The sequence below is a fragment of the Saimiri boliviensis genome, chromosome 20, assembly GCF_048565385.1.
Source record: "Saimiri boliviensis isolate mSaiBol1 chromosome 20, mSaiBol1.pri, whole genome shotgun sequence".
In the NCBI taxonomy this organism is placed as follows: domain Eukaryota; kingdom Metazoa; phylum Chordata; class Mammalia; order Primates; family Cebidae; genus Saimiri; species Saimiri boliviensis.
The window spans coordinates 41,451,749-41,473,476 of NC_133468.1; the positions used below are offsets into that span (position 1 = coordinate 41,451,749).

Genomic DNA, 21,728 nt, shown 5'->3' on the forward strand with positions numbered 1-21,728 from the left:
GGTGACCGACGCGGTGCGTGCGTGCGTAGGGGGCGGTGACCGACGCGTTGCGTGCGTGCGTAAGGGGCGGTGACCGACGCGGTGCGTGCGTGCGTAGGGGGCGGTGACCGACGCGGTGCGTGCATGCGTACTTACGGGGCGACTACTCCGGGCGCATGCGCAGCGGGGCCGTGGGTGCGCGCGGCGTACGGCACCGCGCCAGTCCTGATGCCGGCATGGGTGGTTGGACGCAGGTGCTGTTCCTGCTGTTGCTCCTGGTTAGCGCGTTGCTCAGGCTAGGTCAGTGAGCCGTCCGCCCGTACCGGGGTCGCTGGGAAGGGGAAGGGGCGCTGCGCCCTGAAGGAGAGAGCCCGAGGCCGCCCTGCTCGCTTCGGAGATGCGCCTGCCGCGGCTGGCTGGGCAGGTCGCTCCGGGTGCGCCCGGTGCCGCGCCGCTTGTGCTTTCAGACGTCTTGCCCTGAGACCTTTCGACCTAGAAAAGGGAAAAAGGAGACATTAGTGAGGGACGGCCCCGCCCCGCGTCCTCGTCGGCCAGCTTAGATAGCTGCCAGTTTGTGGCCAGTCCTGCTCCTGCGGAATCGAACTCGCCCTTCTCTTGGAGCCCTTTGGAAGTGGGTCCAGACGTTATCCCATTTTATTCTGAACATTCAGCTCGAATACTCAAAATAAGTCACGAAAATGTTATTACCTCTTCTCACCTAAAAATTTGACAGTGCTCCCTAATGATGTATCCAGTCTGTTCAAATTCATCTATGATCTCATAAACGGCTTTTAACGTTTGCTGGCTAAATTACGGTCAAAATAAAGCTCATACATTGCGATTGTATTTTTTTTTTTTTTTTTTTTTTGAGACGGAGTTTCGCTCTTGTTACCCGGGCTGGAGTGCAATGGCGCGATCTCGGCTCACCGCAACCTCCGCCTCCTGGGTTCAGGCAATTCTCCTGCCTCAGCCTCCTGAGTAGCTGGGATTACAGGCACGCGCCACCATGGCCAGCTAATTTTTTTGTATTTTTAGTAGAGACGGGGTTTCACCATGTTGACCAGGATGGTCTCGATCTCTTGACCTCGTGATCCACCCGCCTCGGCCTCCCAAAGTGCTGGGATTATAGGCGTGAGCCACCGCGCCCGGCCGTATGTTGTTTCTTAATTCTGATTCAATCTGAGATTTCCCTGCTTACTCCTTTTATTTATTTATTTATTTATTTATTTTTGGTGGGGCGGGGGACGAGGTCTTGCCCTGTTGCCCAGGCTGCACTGCAGTGGTGCCATCTTAGCTCACTGCAGCCTCAAGCAGTCTCCTGCCTCAGCTTCCTCAAGTGTTGGGATTACAGGCGTGAGCCACCACGCCCGGATGCTCCTTTTTTCCCCTTTGCGAAATATTTGTTGAAGAAACTGAAAATGGTTAAATCAGTGTGTGTCAAAGTAAGAGAGCCAAAGATTAGAGGGGCCAGAGATACACTGGCAAAAATATATGTATTATATGTTTCCTTTCTGGAGCATGTAATGGTGAGAGTCACTGAGAACTGGTAAGAGTTCAGTACGTGGAGAGGAAGAGGCAGAGAAACAGCATGAGCAGAAGGATGGGTAGAAAGTGCTAGATGTATTTTAGGGTAGAGTGTCTAAATTCGCCTAGCTGGGGCAAGGGCGTGTGTAGAGGAAGAAAGAGGTAAGTGAGTGAAAATCTGCCATGTGCTCAACATTTCACCTATGCTATTTTATTTTTATCTTTTAATTTAAAAAATTTTTTTTCTGAGACGGAGTCTCACTTCGTTGCCCAGGGTGGAGTGCAGTGGCGCAATCTCAGCTTACTGCCACCTCTGCCTCCCAGGTTCAAGCGATTCTTTTGCCTCATGCCTCAGCCCCCCAAGTAGCTGTGACTACAGGTGGGTGCCACCACGGCTGGGTAATTTTTTGTATTTTTAGTAGAGACAGGGTTTCACCGTGTTAGCTAGGATAGTTTTTATCTCTTGACCCTGTGATCCGCCCACACTGACCTCCCAATATTTTTTATTTTTTGAGGCAGGGTCTTGCTCTGTCACCCAGGCTGGAGTGCAGTGACACAATCATAGCTTACTGCAACCGGGAACTCCTGGGCTCAAGCAGTCTTCCTGTCTCAGCCTCTGTACCCTGTCTCTGAGCCACTGCACCTGGTTCCGTGTTATTTTAATTGATAGAGCTACTACCTAAGAGATAGTGAGATATTGTCCCCATTTTGCATACCTTTTTTTTTCTTTTATTAAGAAGTCAGCCATTCATAGATATCCCCATTTTTCAGCTGAAATTGAATCTCAGCTGGGTGTGGTGGCTCACACCTGTAATTTCAGCACTTTGGGAGGCTGAGGTGGAAGGATCACATGAGCTCAGGAGTTTGAGACCGGCCTGGGCAACATAGCAAAACCCCATCTCTACAAAAAGTACAAAAATTAGCCAGGCATGGTGGTGTACACTTGTGGTCCCAGCTACTCGGAAGGCTGAGGTGTGAGGATTGCTTCGGCCCACGGGGCCAGAGGTTGCAGTGAGCCAAGATTGCACCAGTGAACTCCAGCCTGGGTGACAGAGCAAGATCCTGTCACCAAAAAAAAAAAAAAGAAAAATTGAATCTCAAATTAAGTAATTTGCCTAAGGTTTCCCAGCAAATTAAGTGGCAGACAAGAATGTGAAGCCAAACAAACAAAACACAAAAGGAATTTAAAGCCAGATTTTTAGGCCTCCATGTTTTTTGTTTGTTTTGTTACACTGTCATGAGTGTTGCATATGATCCAAATACTACCACTTGTTTTGTATGTGTGCATGTATTACTAATAGCTCTCTTTTTTGTCTGCAGGAAATGGACAGGCTACTAGCATGGTCCAGCTGCCAGGTGGGAGATTCCTGATGGGAACAAATTCTCCAGACAGCAGAGATGGTGAAGGGCCTGTGCGGGAAGTGACAGTGAAACCCTTTGCCATTGACATATTTCCTGTCACCAACAAAGAGTTCAGGTACATCAGGTGTTCTTCAAGGAGGAACAAAGGGCTTCTCTAATCCCATTGTTTTTTTTTTTTTTTTGAGTTGAAGTCTTGCTCTGTCCCCTAGGCTAGAGTGCAGTGGCGAAATCTTGGCTCACTGCAACCTCTGCCTCCTAGGTTTAAGCAATTATTCTGCCTCAGCCTCCTGAGTAGCTGGGATTACAGGCGCCTGCCACTACGCCCGGCTAATTTTTGTATTTTTAGTAGAGATGGGGTTTCACCATATTGGCCAGGCTGGTCCTGACCTTGTGATCCGCACTCCTTGGCCTCTCAAAGTGCTGGGATTACAGGCATGAGCCAGTGTGCCTGGCCCTCATTCTTAATATCTGAAGGGAAACTAACTTGTTCACTGTCATGAATCATCTTTACCGTGTACTATGGGATAAGTGTTATCTACATTATTCAGATGAAGAATCTGAAATCCAGAGAGGTTTGACTGACTCTCAGTTAGTGGATGAGCTTGGCCTGGAACTGAAATCCCTGGGCTCTTGAGCTAGTGCATTTCCATTACACTGGGCATAGCACTGAGAAATGTAAGCGAATGCCAGTCAACAGAACCCTCTTCTACATGGGGAAAGGGATTAGGAGAAGGGACATCATAGTAGAGAGTTCCTTTAATTCCCCTTATGAGACCAGGCGTGGTGGCTCACACCTGCAATGTGAGCACTTTGGGAGGCTGAGGTGGGAGGATTGCTTGAGCTCAGGAGTCTGAGACCAGCCTGCCAACATAGGGAGACCCTGTCTCTGCTAAAATAAATAAATATATAAATAAAGTATATAAATACACATTTTATTTTAATAGAGATGGAGTTTCGCCATGTTTGCCAGGCTGGTCTCAAACTTCTGACCGCAGGTGATCCACCCACCTCAGCCTCCCAAAGTGCTGGGATTACAGGCATGAGCCACTGTACCTGGCTTAAATATACATATTTTTATATATGTATAAATATATACATAACAATCCATCTTACCCTAACAATCTGCCTGCTGAAACTTACTAACCATACCAAACTATATGAAAATTCATTTTATTACTAATTTCTTTATTTATTCTGAGATGGAGTCTCACTGTGTCACCCAGGCTGGAGTGCAATGGCATGATCTCTGCTCACTGCAACCTCCACCTCCTGGATTCAAGTGATTCTCCTGCCTCAGCCTCCCGTGTAGCTAGGATTACAGTCATGTGCCACCACGCCTGGCTAATTTTGTATTTTTGGTAGAGACAGGGTTTCTCCCTGTTGTTGGTGAGGCTGGTCTTGAACTCCTGACTTGAGGTGATCTGCCTGCTTCAGCCTCCTGAAGTGCTGGGATTACAGGCATGAGCCACTGCACCCAGCCTCATTTTATTATTGCTATTACTATTTTTGAGACAGGTTCTCACTGCGTCACCAAGGCTGAAGTTCAGTGGTACAATCTCAGCTCACTGCAGCCTCTGCCTCCTGGGCTCAAATCATCTTCCCATCTCAGTCTTCTGAGTAGCTGGGACTACACGCTCATCTTATTTTGTTTTGTATTTTTGGTAGAGACGGTTTTGCCCTGTTGCCCAGGCTGGTCTTGAACTCCTGGACTCAAGTGATCCTTCTGCCTTGGCCTCCCAAAGTGTTGGGATTATTGGTGTGAGCCACCACGCCTGGCCTTGAAAATCCATTTTAAAAGCCCAATTTTTCACTTGTATTTGGTTCAGTGTTTTTCATCTGTTAAATGGAGGTCATAACAGTAACACCTGTTACACCTACCTCTGATGATTGTTGTGAGTTTAGATATGTGATGAAGGGCTGAGTGCAGTGACTCATGCCTGTAATCCCAACAATTTGGGAGGCTTAGTGGAGGATTGCTTGAGCCCAGGAGTTCGAGACTATCCTGGGCAACACAAATCCCATCTCTGCTAAAAATGCACGCACTTGTAGTTCCAGCTAGTAGAGAGGCAGAGCCTGTAGTGTGAAAGGTTGAGGCCTTAGTGAGCCTCACCTACACCACCGCACTCCAGCCTGGGCAACAGAGAGACATCCTTTTTCGAAAAAAGGAGAAAAAAAGATATGTGCTAGAGACCTTCAGAAAAGAGACCCATTCCCTACCCTTAAATCTCCTGCTCAGTAGCTTTATTCATGATCTCCAAAAACAGGAAATAACTCACATCACCTTCAGCTGCTAAGTGTATAAAGAAAATATGGCATGCCCATACAATAACATACTACTTATCAATGAAAAGGGACAAACTACTAATGGCAACAACATGGATGGATCTCAGAAGCATTTTGCTAAGTGAAGGAAGCCCCAGCCCCGACCTGGAGGCTCCATACTCTGTGATTCAAGTTATAGGGTGTTCTGGGAAAGGCAAAACTGTAAGGACAAGAAAACCTGGCCAATGGTTGCTGAGTTGCAGGGACATTTTTTTAGAGGTGACTGATGGAACTGTTCTGTATCTTTTTTAAATTTTTTAAAAATTATTATTTTGTAAAAATACGTATTTTATTGCATTTTCGGTTTGGGGGTACACGTGAAGAACATGCAAGACTGTTGCATAGGTACACACACGGCAGTGTGGTTTGCTGCCTTCCTCCCCATCACCTATATCTGGCATTTCTCCTCATGTTATCCCTCCCCAACTCTCCACCCCCCGCTGTCCCTCCTCCATTTCCCCCCAACAGGCCCCAGTGTGTAGTGCTCCCCTCCCTGTGTCCATGTGTTCCCATTGTTCATCACCCTCCTCTGAGTGAGAGCATGCGGTGTTAGAGTTTCCGTTCTTACGGCAGTTTGCTGAGAATGATGGTTTCCAGATTCATCCATGTCCCTACAAAGGACACGAACTTGTCATTTTTTATGGCTGCATAGTATTCTATGGTGTATGTGTGCCGCATTTTCCCTGTCCAGTCTGTCATCAATGGGCATTTGGGTTGGTTCCAGGTCTTTGCTGTTGTAAACAGTGCTGCAGTAAACATTCGTTTGCATGTGTCTTTATAATAGAACGATTTATAGTCCTCTGGATATACCCAGTAGTGGGATTGCTGGGTCAAATGGAATTTCTATTTCTAGGTCCTTGAGGAATCGCCACACTGTCTTCCACAATGGTTGAACTAATTTACACTACCACCAACAGTGTAAGAGTGTTCCTGTTTCTCCACATCCTCTCCAGCATCTGTTGTCTCCAGATTTTTTAATGATAGCCATTCTAACTGGCGTGAGATGATATCTCGATGTAGTCTTTTTTTTTTTTTTTTTTTTTTTTTTTGAGACGGAGTTTCGCTCTTGTTACCCAGGCTGGAGTGCAATGGCGCGATCTCGGCTCACTGCAACCTCCGCCTCCTGGGTTCAGGCAATTCTCCTGCCTCAGCCTCCTGAGTAGCTGGGATTACAGGCACGCGCCGCCATGCCCAGATAATTTTTTTGTATTTTTAGTAGAGACGGGGTTTCACCATGTTGACCAGGATGGTCTCGATCTCTTGACCTCGTGATCCACCTGCCTCGGTCTCCCAAAGTGCTGGGATTACAGGCTTGAGCCACCGCACCCGGCCCTCGATGTAGTCTTGATTTGCATTTCTCTAATGATCAGTGATGATGAGCATTTTTTCATATGTTTGTTTTTTGTGTTGGAGTCTCGCTCTGTCACCAAGGCTGGAGTGCAGTGGCATAAACTTGGCCCACTGTAACCTCTGCCTCCTGGGTTCCAGCAGTTCTCCTGCTTCAGCCTCCTGAGTAGCTGAGATTACAGGCGCACAACACAATGCCCAGCTAATTTCTGTATTTTTAGTAGAGATGGGGTTTCACTGTGTTGGCCAGGCTGGTCTCGAACTTCTGACCTTAGGTGATCCGCCCACCTTGGCCTCTCATAGTGCTGAGATTCCAGGTGTGAGCCACTGCGCCTGGCCATTTTTTCATATGTTTGTTGGCCTCATATGTCTTCCTTTGTAAAGTGTCTGTTCATATCCTTTGCCCACTTTTGAATGGGCTTGTTTTTTTCTTGTAAATCTGTTTTAGTTCTTCGTAGACTCTGGATCAGGCATCCCCAAACTTTTTACACAGGGGGCCAGTTCACTGTCCCTCAGACTGTTGGAGGGCCCCCACATACTTTGCTCCTCTCACTGACCACCAGTGAAAGAGGTACCCCTTCCTGAAGTGCGGCTGGGGGCCAGATAAATGGCCTCATGGGGCTGCATTCGGCCCGTGGGCCGTAGTTTGGGGACGCCTGCTCTGGATATTTGCCCTTTGTCAGATGGATAGATTGCAAAAGTTTTTTTTCCATTCTGTTGGTTGCTGATTCACTCTAATGACTGTTTATTTTGCTGTGCAGAAGCTGTGGAGTTTTATTAGGTCCCATTTGTCTATTTTGGCTTTTGTTGCCAATGCTTTTGGTGTCTTAGTCATGAAGTCCTTGCCTATGCCTATGTCCTGAATGGTTTTCCCTAGATTTTCTTCTGGAGTTTTTATGGTGTTAGGTCTTATGTTTAAGTCTTTAATCCATCTGGAGTCAATTTTAGTATAAGGTGTCAGGAAAGGGTCCCGTTTCTGCTTTCTGCACACTGCTAGCCAGTTTTCCCAACACCTTTTATTAAACAGGGAATCCTTTCCCATTGCTTGGTTTTTGTCAGGTTTGTCAAAGATTAGATGGTTATAATGTGTGGCATTGCATCCAAAGCCTCTGTTCTGTTCCATTGGTCTATATGTCTGTTTTGGTACCAGTACCATGCCGTTTTGATTACTGTAGCCTTATAGTATGGTTTGAAGGCAGGTAGGGTGATGCCTCCAGCTTTGTTCTTTTTGCTTAGAATTGACTTGGCTATACAGGCTCTCTTTTGGTTCCATAAGAAGTTTAAAGTGTTCTTTTTTCCAATTCTGTGAAGAAGGTCATTGGTAGCTTGATGGGGATAGTGTTGAATCTGTAAATTACTTTGGGCAGTATGGCCATTTTCATAATACTGATTCTCCCTAACCATGAGCATGGAATGTTTCTCCATCTGTTTGTGTCCTCCCTTATTTCGTTGAGCAGTGGCTTGTAGTTCTCCTTTACATTCCTTGTTAGTTGTATTCCTAGGTATTTTATTCTCTTTGTAGCAATTGTAAATGGCACTTTGTTCTTGCTCTGGCTCTCTTTAAGTCTGTTATTGGTATATAGGAATGCTTGTGATTTTTGCACATTGATTTTGTATCCTGAGACTTTGCTGAAGTTGCTTATCAGTTTCAGGAGATTTTGGGCTGAGATGATGCGGTCTTCTAAATATACAATCTTTTTTTTTTTTAATTTTTTTCTTTTCTTTCTTTTTTTTTTTTTTTTTATATTAAAGCCCTATGGAAAAGTTGCCAGACTGTTAATAAACCCACGCAATGGTCATCAACCTTAACTAAATACACAATCATGTCATCTGCAAATAGAGACAGTTTGACTTCCTCCTTTCCTAATTGAATATCCTTTGTTTCTTTTTCTTGCCTGACTGCTCTGGCTAGAACTTCCAATATTATATTGAATAGGAGTGGTGAGAGAGGGCATCCTTGTTTAGTCAGATTTCAAAGGGAATGCTTCCAGTTTTTGCCCATTCAGTATGATATTGGCTGTGAGTTTGTCATAAATCACTTTTATTATTTTGAGATACATTCCGTCAGTACCTAGTTTATTGAGAGTTTTTAGCATAAAGGGCTGTTGAATTTTATCGAAAGCCTTCTCTGCATCTATTGAGATAGAAATGTGGTTTTTGTCTTCAGTTCTATTTATGTGGTGGATTACTTTTATAGACTTGTGTGTGTTGAACCAGCCTTGCATCCCCGGGATGAAGCCTACTTGATCATGGTGGATAAGCTTTTTGATGTGCTGTTGCAATCAGTTTGCCAGTATTTTATTGAAGATTTTTGCATCTATGTTCATCATGGATATTGGCCTGAAGTTTTTTTTTCTTGCTGAGTGTCTTCCAGGTTTTGGTATCAGGATGATGTTGGTCTCATAAAATGATTTGGGAAGGATTCCTTCTTTTTGGATTGTTTGGAATAGTTTCAGAAGGAGTGGTACCAGCTCCTCTTTGTATGTCTGGTAGCATTCGGTTGTGAATCCATCTGGACTTGGGCTTTTTTTGGTTGGTAGGCTAATAATTGCTGCCTCAACTTCAGCCCTTGTTATTGGTCTATTCAGGGTTTCGACTTCTTCCTGGTTTAGGGTTGGGAGGATGCAAGTGTCCAGGAATTTATCCATTTCTTCCAGGTTTACTGGCTTATGTGCTTAGAGTTGTTTGTAGTAATCTCTGATGGTGGTTTGAATTTCTGTGGAATCTGTGGTGATATCCCCTTTATTGTTTTTTATTCTATCTATTTGATTATTCTCTCTTTTCTTTTTTATTAATCTGGCTAGTGGTCTATTTTGTTGATCTTTTCAAAAAACCAGCTCCTGGATTTACTGATTTTTTTGAAAGGTTTTTTTGTGTCTCTGTCTCCTTCAGTTCTGCTCTGATCTTAGTTATTTCTTGTCTTCTGCTAGGTTTTGAGTTTTTTTGGTCTTGCTCCTCTAACTCTTTCAATTTTGATGATACGCTGTCGATTTTAGATCTTTCCTCACTTCTCTTGTGGGCATTTATTGGTATATATTTTCCTCCAGACACTGCTTTACATGTGTCCCAGAGATTCTGGTAAGTTGTGTGCTCGTTCTCGTGGGTTTCGAAGAACGTCTTTATTTCTGCGTTCATTTCATTGTTTATCCAGTCCACATTCAAGAGCCAGTTGTTCAGTTTCCATGATGTTGTGCAGTTCTGAGTTAGTTTCTGAATTCTGAGTTCTAACTCGATTGCCCTGTGGTCTGAGAGACTGTTTGTTATGATTTCTGTTTTTTTGCATTTGCTGAGGAGTGATTTACTTGTGATTATGTGGTCATTTTTAGAGTAGGTGTGATGTGCTGAGAAAAATGTATATTTTTGGATTTGGGGTGGAGAGTTCTGTAAATGTCTATTAGGTTTGCTTGGTCCAGGTCTGAGTTCAAGTCCTGGATATCCTTGTTAATTTTCTTTCTCATTGATCTAATATTGACAGTGGAGTGTGAACGTCTCCCACTGTTATTTTGTGGGAGTCTAAGTCTCTTTGTAAGTCATTGAGAACTTGCTTTATGTATCTGGGTGCTCCTGTATTGGGTGTGTATATATTTAGGGTCGTTAGCTCTTCTTGTTGCATTGATCCTTTTACCATTATGTAATGTCCTTCTTTGTCTCTTTTGATCTTTGTTGGTTTAAAGTCCATTTTATCAGACACTAGGATCACAATTCCTGCTTTTTTTTTGCTCTCCATTTGCTTGGTAAGTCTTCCTTGATCCCTTTATTTTGAGCCTGTGTATATCCTTGTATGTGAGATGGGTTTCCTGGATACCACACACCGATGGATTTTGGCTTTTTATCCAATTTGCCAGTCTGTGTCTTTTCATTGGGGCATTTAGCCCATTTCCATTTAGGGTTAATATTGTTATGTGTGAATTTGATCCTGCAATTTTGATGCTGGGTGGCTGTTTTGCCCATTAGTTGATGCAGTTTCTTCATTGTGTTGATGCTCTTTACCATTTGATATGTTTTTGGAGTGGCTGGTACTGGTTGTTCCTTTCTATGTTTAGGTACTTCTTGCAGGAGCTCTTGTAAAGCAGGCCTGTTGGTGATGAAATCTCTGAGTAATTGCCAGTTCATAAAGGATTTTATTTCTCCTTCACTTACGAAGCTTAGTTTGGCTGGATAGGAGATTCTAGGTTGAAAGTTCTTTTCTCTTCTTTTTTTTTTTTTTTGAGACAGAGTTTCGCTCTTGTTACCCAGGCTGGAGTGCAATGGCGCGATCTCAGCTCACCGCAACCTCCGCCTCCTGGGTTCAGGCAATTCTCCTGCCTCAGCCTCCTGAGTAGCTGGGATTACAGGCACGCGCCGCCATGCCCAGCTAATTTTTTTGTATTTTTAGTAGAGACGAGGTTTCACCATGTTGACCAGGATGGTCTCGATCTCTTGACCTCGACCTCGTGATCCACCCGCCTCGGCCTCCCAAAGTGCTGGGATTACAGGCTTGAGCCACCGCGCCCGGCCTGAAAGTTCTTTTCTTTAAGGATGTTGAATATTCGTCCCCACTCTTTTCCGGCTTGTAGGGTTCCTGCTTAGAGATCTGCTGTGAGTCTGATAGGCTTCCCTTTGTGAGTAATGCAACCTTTCTCTCTGGCTGTCCTTAGCATTTTCTCCTTCATTTTAACCCTGGTGAATCTGGTGATTATGTGCCTTGGGGTTGCGCTTCTTGAGGAATATCTATGTGGTGTTCTCTGTATTTCCTGGACTTGTATATTGGCCAGCCTTGCTAAGCTGGGGAAGTTTTCCTGGATAATATTCTGAAGAGTGTTTTCCTGCTAGTTTCATTCTGTCCATCACATTCAGATACACCTGTCAAACGTAGATGAGGTGTTTTCACATAGTCCCATATTTCTTGGAGGCTTTGTTCGTTTCTTTTTACTCTTTTTTCTCTAGTCTTGCCTTCTCGTTTTATCTCATTGAGTTGATGTTTGACCTCTGACATCCTTTCTTCTACTTGGTCAGTTCGACTATTGAAACTTGTGTATGCTTTGTGATGTTCTCAAGCTGTGTTTTTCAGCTTCATCAATTCATTTATGTTCCTCTCTAGGCTGTTTATTCTCATTAGCATTTCGTCAAGCCTTTTTTCAAGGCTCTTAGTTTCTTTGCATTGGGTCAGAACATATTCTTTTAGCTCAGAAAAGTGTTATTATCCACCTTCTGAAGCCTGTTTCTGTCACTTCATCAGACTCATTCTCCATCCAGCCTTGATCCCTTGGTGGTGAGGAGTTGTGATCTCTTTGAGGAGGAGAGGCGTTGTGGTTTTTGGTGTTTTCATCCTTTTTGCTCTGGTTTCTTCCCATGTTTGTGAATTTATTTACATGTGGTCTTTGTAGTTGACTTTCAGATGGGGTCTCTGAGTGGACGTCCAGTTTATTGATGATGAAGTTATTTCCTTCTGTTTCTTAGTTTTTCTTCTAACAGTCAGGCCCCTCTGCTGTAGGACTGATGAGGTCCACTTCAGGCCCTGCTTGCCTGGGGTCACCTGCAGCAGCTGCAGAACAGTAAGGGTTGCTGCCAGTTTCTTCTGCTGCTATCTTTGTCCCAGAAGGATACCCTCCAGATGTCAGTCTGAGTTCTCCTTTATAAGGTGAGTCTTTGGATATATGGGGGTCAGGGAGTTGCTTGAGGGAGAGTCTGTCTTTTATAGGAGCTCAGGAGCTGAACTGTGAGCTCCGTTGTTCATTTAGAGCTGCTGGGCAGGTACATGTAAGTCTGCTGCAGCAGAACTCATAAAGGCCTTTTCCCCCCAGGTGCTCTGTCTCGGGAAGGTAGGGCTTTATTTATAAGTTTCTGTCGTGCTGCTGCCATTCTTCAGGGCTGCCCTGCCCAGCAAGGAGACAGCCTAGTTACAGTCTGCCTGCAGAGGCTTTGCTGAGCTGCTGTGGGCTCCACTCAGCTGCTGTGTGAACTTCCCTGCAGTCCTGTTTATAGGGGTATAGTTAGAACTGCCTCGGCAATGGTGGCCCACCTCTGTAATGATGGAACTGCCTCGGCAATGGTGGCCCACCTCTGTAATGATGGAACTGCCTCGGCAATGGCAGGCCTCCTCAGCAGTGGTGGACTGCCTCAGTAATGGCAGACACCCGTCCCCCACAGAGCTGGACCGTCCTGGGTTCAGCCGTGCTTGCTGTGAAACTCTCAATCCAGTGTTTCAGATTGCTGGTTTTTGTGGGGGTGGGACCGGCCAAGCCTGATCCCCTGGCTCCCTGCCTCAGACCCCCCCTTTTTTTTTAGTTGAATGGGCAAGTGTGTCTCCCAGGCATTTGTGTTCCAGTCACCAGTTGAAATGGCACCCAGATTTGTGTGATTTCTTGTACAGAGACCCGCTGCGCCAGCTGAAACAGCTGTTGGAGACTCGTGAGGCTTTTTCGCCTTAGAATCTCCTGGCCTGGCTTCCTGTTTCAGTCCCTGTTTTTTCAGTGGAACGGGCGACTCTGTCTCCCAGGCGTTCCAGTCCCAGGTGAAAAGGCTCCCGGGTTTGTGTGAGATTTTGTGTGGAGACCCGCTGCGCTGGTTGTGCTGGAGACTTGTGGTGCTTTTCCGCCTGGGAATCTCCTGGCCTGGCTCCCTGTTTCTGTGCCCTTTTTGTCAGTTGAACAGGCAACTCTGTCTCCCAGGCATTCCAGCTGCCTATTGAAAAGGGGCCCGGATCTGTGTGATTTCCCGTGCGGAGACCCACTGCACTGGCTGAAACAGCCACGGTGGAGATTTGTGGTGCTTTTTCGCCTGGGAATCTCCTGGCCTGGCTCCCTGTTTCAGTCCCTGTTTTTTTTAAGACTAGTCAAGTGAAGTAATGAGAAGGGGGGAAAGAGTAGAACAAGGAGTTCGATCTGTAACTGACTGTGAACCATCAACTGAGATGGCTCACTACCTTCGGACCAGCCTCAGTCTCCTTTCTATCAGTTGAATGGGCACCTCTGTCTCCCAGGCACTCCAGTCACCAGCTGAAACGGCACGTGTGAGTTTTTTGTGTGGAGACCCGCCGCACCAGCCAAAACAGCCACACTGGTGACCTGTGGCGCTCCTCCACCCCGGAATCTCCTGGTCTGTGGGCCATCTTGGATTCCTCCATCTCTGTATCTTAATTTTATGATAGTGACCATATCCTTTGTCAAACTCACAGAGCTGCCGGGTGCAGTGGCTCACACCTGTAATCCCAACACTTTGGGAGCCCAAAGTAGGCAGATGACTTGAGCTCAGGATTTTTAGACCAGCCTGGTCAACATAATGAACCCCCGTCTCTACAAAATTAGCTGGGCATGGTGGCATGCACCTGTACTCACAGCTGCTTGGGAGGCTGAGGAGGGAAGATCGCTTGAGCCCAGGAAGTCAAGGCTGCAGTGCGCTGTGATTGCACCACTTCACTCCAGCCTGGGTGAAAGAGTGAGACCCAGGCTCAAAATACAAATAATTAAAATAAATCAGGAGGCTGAGGTATGAAAATTGCTTGAACCCAGGAGGTTGAGGCTACAGTGAGCCATGATTGAGCTGCTGCATTCCAGCCTGAGTGACAGAGTGAGACCTGGTCTTTTTTTTTTTTGAGACGGAGTTTCGCTCTTGTTACCCAGGCTGGAATGCAATGGAGGGATCTTGGCTCACCGCAACCTCCGCCTCCTGGGTTCAGGCAATTCTTCTGCCTCAGCCTCCTGAGTAGCTGGGATTACAGGCACGTGCCACCATGCCAAGATAATTTTTTTTTGTATTTTTAGTAGAGACAGGGTTTCACCATGTTGATCAGGATGGTCTCGATCTCTTTTTTTTTTTTTTTTTTTTTTTTTTTTTTTTTGAGAGGAGTTTCGCTCTTGTTACCCAGGCTGGAGTGCAATGGCGCGATCTCGGCTCACCGCAACCTCCGCCTCCTGGGTTCAGGCAATTCTCCTGCCTCAACCTCCTGAGTAGCTGGGATTACAGGCACGCACCACCATGCCCAGCTAATTTTTTTGTATTTTTAGTAGAGACGGGGTTTCACCATGTTCACCAGGTTGGTCTCGATCTCTCGACCTTGTGATCCACCTGCCTCGGCCTCCCAAAGTGCTAGGATTACAGGCTTGAGCCACCGCGCCCGGCGAGACCTGGTCTTAAAAAAATAAATAACTAAAATAAGTAAAAAGTTATTTGGGGCCAGGCACAGTGGCTCATGCCTATAATCCCAGCACTTTGGGAAGTCGAGGAGGGCAGATTATGAGGTCAGGAGTTCAAGACCAGCCTGACCACCATGGTGCAACCCCAGCTCTACTAAAAATACAAAAATTAGCTGGGCGTGGTAGTGCGCCTGTAATCCCAGCTGCTGGGGAATCTGAGACAGGAGAATCCCTTGAACCCAGGAGGTGGAGGTTGCAGTGAGCTGAGATCGCATCACTGCACTCCAACCTGAGCAACAGAGTAAAACTCTTGTCTAAAAAAAAAATTTGGCCAGGCGTTGTGCCTCACACACACCTGTAATCCCAACACTTTGGGAGGCCGAGGTGGGTGAATTACCTGAGTTTAGGAGTTCGAAACCAGCCTGGCCAATATTGTGAAACCCTGTCTCTACAAAAAATAGAAAAATTAGCTGGATGTGGTGGCATGTGCCTGAAATCCCAGCTACTCGAGAGGCGGAGGCAGGAGAATCGCTTGAACCTAGGATGTAGAGATTGCAGTGAGCCGAGATTGCTCCACAGGCACTCCAGCCTGGGCAACAGAGCAAGACTCGGTATCAAAAAATAAATAAAGTTGGCCGGGCGCGGTGGCTCAAGCCTGTAATCCCAGCACTTTGGGAGGCCGAGGCGGGTGGATCACGAGGTCGAAAGATCGAGACCATCCTGGTCAACATGGTGAAACCCCGTCTCTACTAAAAATACAAAAAACTAGCTGGGCTTGGTGGTGCGTGCCTGTAATCCCAGCTACTTAGGAGGCTGAGGCAGGAGAATTGCCTGAGCCCAGGAGGCGGAGGTTGCAGTGAGCCGAGAACGCGCCATTGCACTCCAGCCTGGGTAACAAGAGCGAAACTCCGTCTCAAAAAAAATAAATAAATAAATAAATAAAGTAAAAAACAATAAATAAACCTCACAGAACTAAACACTGAAGAGAGTGAATTTTACTGTATGTGAATTTGTTGCATCCTAATTTAAAAGAGAATTGCTCAGTCTTCAGGTTAATTCCTTGACGATCATGAACACTGTGGTGTGTAACCTATAGGACAGGGTTGTCTGAGGTTTTCTGGAGCAGGAGAGGGTAGGGCAGGCGCAGAACCTCACGAGCTGAACCAGCTGAACTGTGTCTTTGCAGGGATTTTATCAGGGAGAAAAAGTATCGGACGGAGGCTGAGATGTTTGGATGGAGCTTTGTCTTTGAGGACTTTGTCTCTGATGAGCTGAGAAACAAAGCAACCCAGCCGATGAAGGTGAGAAAACCTGGACTTCAAGCTGAAGTCTACGAGTGGGACCTAGAGCACCTGTGGACATGGGTCACCTAGGACACAGTGGAGAGTCGGACCTGAGACCTGGAGGCAGAGGGGAAGCAGGAGAAACCCACCCTGGAGCGTCAGATCAGTACACACTCCCAGGAAGTTAACCCTGAACCCAAGTTAGCTCTTGCCTAAAGGTCCAAGTCAGGATAGGGTTCAAGATACTTCCTGAATCAAGAGATCACATTGAGAGGCCAGGCGCGGTGGCTCATGCCCATAAACCCAGCACTTTGGGAGGCTGAGGTGGGTGCATCACCTGAGGTCAGGAGTTCGAGACTAGCCTGGGCAAGATGACAAAATGCCGTCTCTAATAAAAATAAAAAAATTAGCCAGGTGTGGTGTTGCACATCTGTAATCCCAGCTACTCGGGAGGCTAAGGCAAGAGAGTTGCTTGAACCTGGGAAGCTGAGGTTGCAGTGAGTGGAGATCGCACGGCTGCACTCCAGCCTGGGCAATGACGAGAAAAGAGATCTGTCTCAAAAAATAAAAAAGAAGTCACCTTGGCAAGCCAACCTTCAATAAGGGTGGTTGGTAAGATGGGACTCTGTTAAGATTCCAGTCTCAGCTGGACATGGCGGCTCACGCCTATCACCTCAGCACTTTGGGAGGCTGAGGTGGGACAATCACTTAAGCCCAGGAATTCAAGGCCAGCTTGGGCAACATAGTGAGACCCCATATCTACAAAAAAAATAAGACAATTAGCTGGGCGTGGTCTTGCACACCTGTAGTCCCAGCTCCTCAGGAGGTTGAGACTGCAGTGAGCTGTGATGGTGCCACTGCACTGTAGCTTGAGTGACATGGCAAGACATTGTCTCAAAAAAAAAAAAAAAAATTCCAGCCACAACCTGACAGAGCACCTGAGTCTCAGCCTGACATCTCTTCTGGTGGGAAGGTGCCCTTGCTGGGCGAGGCATCTTGCAACTGGTCTCTTTTTTTGCAGCCTGTGCTCTGGTGGCTTCCAGTGGAAAAGGCATTTTGGAGACAGGTAAGGGCAGATTCCACTACCTTATTTCCTATCCCTGCTTAACTCTTTTACTCTCCGGGCCCAGCTTCCCATACCTCTTGTACATCTAGGAACACTGAGTTTCAGAGGATGACGGGAATATCAGGAAATCGCTCACAGTCTTGCTTCCTCTGCAGAATTCTCTTTCCTGTTACCCATCCATTTCCCCCTTCCGTCTCCTGTAGTCTCTCTTTCCTGGCTCCGGATGCTCCTCACTCGCCCGGCTCTCTTCCAGCTCCCCTGCTCCATCTACTGGTAAAAGCTGAAAGCAAGCACCCTAAACCTAGCCTGCCTGGTACTTATTGCACTCCCGGAAGCCTGTCTCACTTCATCCTGGCTGTCAGCCTGCAGGTCCTGGCTCTGGCATCCGAGAGAGACTGGAGCACCCAGTGTTACACGTGAGCTGGAATGATGCCCGTGCCTACTGTGCTTGGCGGGGAAAACGGCTGCCCACCGAGGAAGAGTGGGAGTTTGCTGCCCGAGGGGGCTTGAAGGGTATCCAGATGATGAGGCGATTTTTCTTTGTTCTTCTCCCTGTCCCGCCTTGTATGGGGGGCTCTAAAGGGTGGGAAGGGGCTGGGTGAGGTGGCTCATGCCTGTAATCCCAGCACTTCAGGAGGCCGAGGTGGGCGGATCATGAGGTCAAGAAATTGAGACCGGGCCGGGCGCGGTGGCTCACGCCTGTAATCCCAGCACTTTGGGAGGCCGAGGCGGGTGGATCACGAGGTCAAGAGATCGAGACCATCTTGGCCAACATGGTGAAACCCCGTCTCTACTAAAAATGCAAAAAATTAGCCAGACGTGGTGGCACATGCCTGTAATCCCAGCTACTTGAGAGGCTGAGACAGGAGAATTGGTTGAACCCAGGAGGCGGAGGTTGCGGTGAGCCAAGAATGCGCCATTGCACTCCAGCCTGGGCAACAAGAGCGAAACTCCGTCTCAAAAAAAAAAAAAAAAAAAAGAGATTGAGACCATCCTGGCCAACATGGTGAAACCCCGTCTCTACTAAAAATACAAAAATTAGCTGGGCATGGTGGTACTCGCCATGAGCCGAGATTGTGCCAGTGCACTCCAGCCTGGGCGGCAGAGCAAGACTCCACCTCAAAAAAAAAATTAGTAACTGGGCCAGGTGCTGTGGCTCACACTTGTAGACCTGCTCAGGTCCCAGAACCGCGCTTAGGACTGCATAGCCGTGGCGCCCAGGAGGAGGGCAGGGCCCCCAGTGCAGTGCAGTGAGCGGAGAGGACGGGCGTGCGGACTTAAAAGCACGTCATTTCACTCTTTTTTCTCAGAACCTTCTAACTTCCTTTTGGTTGTCTCACTGTTTTTTTTTCTTCCCTAATTATTCACTTCGCCTCCTCGCTGTCCTGGCAGGTCAGGTTTACCCATGGGGGAACCGGTTCCAGCCAAACCGCACCAACCTGTGGCAGGTAAGACCTGGGTTCCTGCTTTCACCAAGCACCACTGAGACTGCGGCAGGCCAGGCGCTGCGTCGTTAGGCCGCGGCATCTGGAGGGCCTGGGTTCCGATGGAGCTCATGACTCAGCTGGCAAAGCAAAAGGCAACGGGGCATAAGTACTTAATTTCTTTTTCTTTCTTTCTTTTTTTGAGACAGAGTCTCTCTGTCAGCCAGGCTGGAGTGCAGTGGTGTGATCTCGGCTCACTGCAACCTCCACCTCCGTGGTTTAAGCAATTCTCCTGCCTCAGTTTCCTGAGTAGTTGGGATTACAGGTGCCTCCCACCACAGCCAGCTATTTTTTTCTCTTTTTAGTAGAGGTGGGGGTTCGCCATGTTGACCAGGCTGGTCTTAAACTCCTGAGGTGATCCGCCTGCCTCAGCCCCCCAAACTGCTGGGATTACGGGCATGAGCCACCGTACACGGCCCTACAAATCTTTAATATAAAGTACTTATGGTGGCCAGGCGTGGTGGCTCACACCTGTAATCCCAGCACTTTAGAAGGCTGAGGCAGGTGGATCACCTGTGGTCAGAAGTTTAAGACCAGCCTGACCAACATGGAGAAACCCCATCTCTACTGAAAATAGAAAATCAGCTGGGCATGGTGGTACAGGCCTGCAATCCCAGCTACTCGGGAGGCGGAGGCAGGAGAATCATTTGAACCCGGGAGACAGAGGTTGCGGTGAGCCGAGATCACTCCACTGCACTCCAGTCTGTGCAACAAGAGCAAAACTCTATCTCAAAAAAAAAAGTAAGCAAATAAATAAATAATAAAAAATTAGTTGGGCTTGGTAACATGCACCTGTAATCCCAGCCGCTTGGGACTTGGGCAGGAGAATCACTTGAACCCAGGAGGCAGAGGTTGCAGTGAGCTACGATCACACTTCCACTGCACTGCAGCCTGAGTGACAGAGTGAGACCTTACCTCAATAAATAAACAAATAAATAAGTACAAATAAAATAAGCAAGTGAAAAAGCACTGTCTTGGGAAGGCTGGCAGGAGTAGGCTGCAGTGCTCAGGCAGGGGCGGGGGGCGGGGGCGGAGGAGGCTCCGTGGCACGTGGGGTTCTAGGCAGAGGGCAGGAAGTTGCTGAGAGTGGAGAGGACAGGTGTGGACTGAGCTTGACCTGGAGTCCTGTGGGCGCAGCGTAAACACTTCCGAATCCAGCGGGGAGCTTGCCGTGGAGGTGTGAGGTGACGGGACTGGGGGCTCCGTATGGAAACCTTAGGTCACCGCCCTTTGCCCTTCCCCTCGAATCGTTTTCCTCTAGATAGGCAGGAGGTAAATCCTTTGCCTTCCTTTCTCCCTTCAGGGAAAATTCCCCAAAGGGGACAGAGCTGAGGACGGCTTCCATGGAGTCTCCCCCGTGAATGCTTTCCCTGCCCAGAACAACTACGGTAAGAGCTCTCCTGGGCTCGCGGCCGTGCTCTCAGACTGGCTGCCGAGACCGTCGTGTCTGAGAGGGGGGGCAGAGGGAAGCACCTCCCTGCCCGCAGTTGGCCCCCAGGTCCTCGGTCCCAGCCTGGCCTGACCCACTGGTGGGGCTGCAGGGCTGTACGACCTCCTGGGCAATGTGTGGGAGTGGACGGCGTCTCCATACCAGGCCGCCGAGCAGGACATGCGCGTCCTTCGGGGGGCATCCTGGATCGACACAGCTGATGGCTCTGCCAATCACCGGGCCCGGGTCACCACCAGGTAAGGGGCTTGGTCCCAGGGAACGCTCGGCTTAGTCTGGATCCCGGTCTGGAATGCCCCCACCTTCACACCATGACCGGCTGTGTGTAACGAGCCGGTCCCAGCACCTCCCTGAGCCCATGCCCTGTTGTGGGTACAGAAAAGAAAGCCAGCAGCACTTGCCATGAAAAGCAAAGGGGCCCGGGACACCTTGCGACTTTTCTGCCAGCTCTCAGTACCCAGGGAGACTGTGTGTGGCATCTGAATTATGGGGTTTCTCCTCCTGTCCTCACAGCTAGGTGAGCAAAGGGAGGGGAGGGGAGTGACCACGTCAGTGTCCTTGCTGGTGGTCCTGGAGTTACTGGCTCTTCAGACTGGTGGGCACAAAAAGTCATTTTTTGTTTTTGAGACGAAGTCTCGCTCCGTTGTCCATGCTGGAGTGCGGTGGTCAGTCTGGGCTCACTGCAGCCTCAAACTGCCAGGCTCTGGCGTTCCTCCCACCTCAGGTCCTCAAGTATCTGGGATTACAGGCAGCACCGCTATGCGCAGCTAACTTTTGTAGAGATGGGCTTTTTCTGTAGAGATAGGTGTTGCCATGTTGCCTGGGTTGGTCTGTAACTCCTGGACTCAAGCAGTCAGCCCGCCTTGGCCTCCCAGAGTGCTGGGATTGCAGGCATGAGCCACTGCGCCCGGCCACGATATTCTCATTGCTTGAGGACAGGTTTTCTCTACCGAATTGTTCTCAGCTGCTAACAGTAGAAGTTAGTCACTGTCTTTTCTGCCCCCCAGTGCTGTCTCTCTGGGCCACTGTCCCTTCCCTCACTCCTGCAAGGCCCCTTCTTTTGTCGCAAAGCCCCCGCTTGTCGCCTTTCTCCCAGGACTGGTCCGGGCTCAGGACCTGCCCTCAAAATAGGCTTCTTTCCAGACTATGCCCTCCCCAGCCCTCAGGCCCCCCGACCACAGCCCGCCCTGTGGGTGAGGCAGGGAAGATGGGTAAGCCCCCAGGCCGCTTTCTCAGAACATGTCCCTCCTCTCTCTCCTTCTCTGCTGGCAGGATGGGCAATACTCCAGATTCAGCCTCAGACAACCTGGGCTTCCGCTGTGCAGCAGACACAGGCCGGCCGCGGGGGGAGCTGTGAGCAGCCGGGCGGCGACAGGGAGAAAAGCCCTTCAGGGTCACTGTCATTCCTGGCCATGTTGCAAACACAGCCCAGGTCCAAGCTCAGGAGCGTCAGCCTCAGGAAGAAACTGCCCCTCTCCTGTCTGCCATCCCTCTGTGGCAGGCATCTCAGCAGGGCAGGAGAGGACTCAGCCTGCTGTGTCTTGGAGGAGGGGCCTCATGTGTCGGTGGTGGCTGGGAGCTCGGTGTTTGTCTTTGAAGCCAAGTATTATCGACACAGGGGCGAGCACGCAAACAACTTAACAGGAGGCTCTGAGGGCCGTTTGTTAAACGTTTTAGAATGCGTTCTCTCCCACTTTCTCCCTAGATGTTTCCTTAAGGCAGATTTCCGTGGTTCTGTTTGTTTTCCTGGCCAATTGCTGTGGAAGGAGAATGCTTTTTTCATGGCCTCATTTGTTGTTT

General features: G+C 48.2%; 1 protein-coding gene across 2 annotated transcripts; it reads left to right on the forward strand.

Annotated features, from left to right (window-relative positions):
• Positions 1–143: 143 nt before the first annotated feature.
• On the forward strand, positions 144–21,714 carry SUMF2 (sulfatase modifying factor 2). Of its 2 annotated transcripts, none has more exons than XM_039460477.2 (9): positions 144–279; positions 2,824–2,980; positions 15,835–15,949; positions 16,953–16,997; positions 17,360–17,510; positions 18,390–18,445; positions 19,785–19,869; positions 20,023–20,167; positions 21,201–21,714. In XM_039460477.2, the coding sequence occupies exons 1-9, from the start codon at positions 156–158 to the stop codon at positions 21,283–21,285; spliced, it is 963 nt and encodes a 320-aa protein (XP_039316411.1). In that variant the 5' UTR covers positions 144–155; the 3' UTR covers positions 21,286–21,714. The 2 variants fall into 2 exon arrangements, with proteins under 2 accessions (XP_039316411.1, XP_074246670.1); XM_074390569.1 differs by having other exon boundaries at positions 20,076–20,167; positions 21,201–21,288.
• The last annotated feature ends 14 nt before the right edge of the window (positions 21,715–21,728 follow it).

Bases quoted from the DNA above. Each gene is read 5' to 3' on its own strand.
- SUMF2 (XM_039460477.2), top strand. From the start codon at position 156: ATGCGCAGCGGGGCCGTGGGTGCGCGCGGCGTACGGCACCGCGCCAGT. The intron at 19,870-20,022 runs GTAAGAGCTCTC...GTGGGGCTGCAG, and splicing joins CCCTGCCCAGAACAACTACG to GGCTGTACGACCTCCTGGGC. The intron at 20,168-21,200 runs GTAAGGGGCTTG...CTCTGCTGGCAG, and splicing joins CGGGCCCGGGTCACCACCAG to GATGGGCAATACTCCAGATT.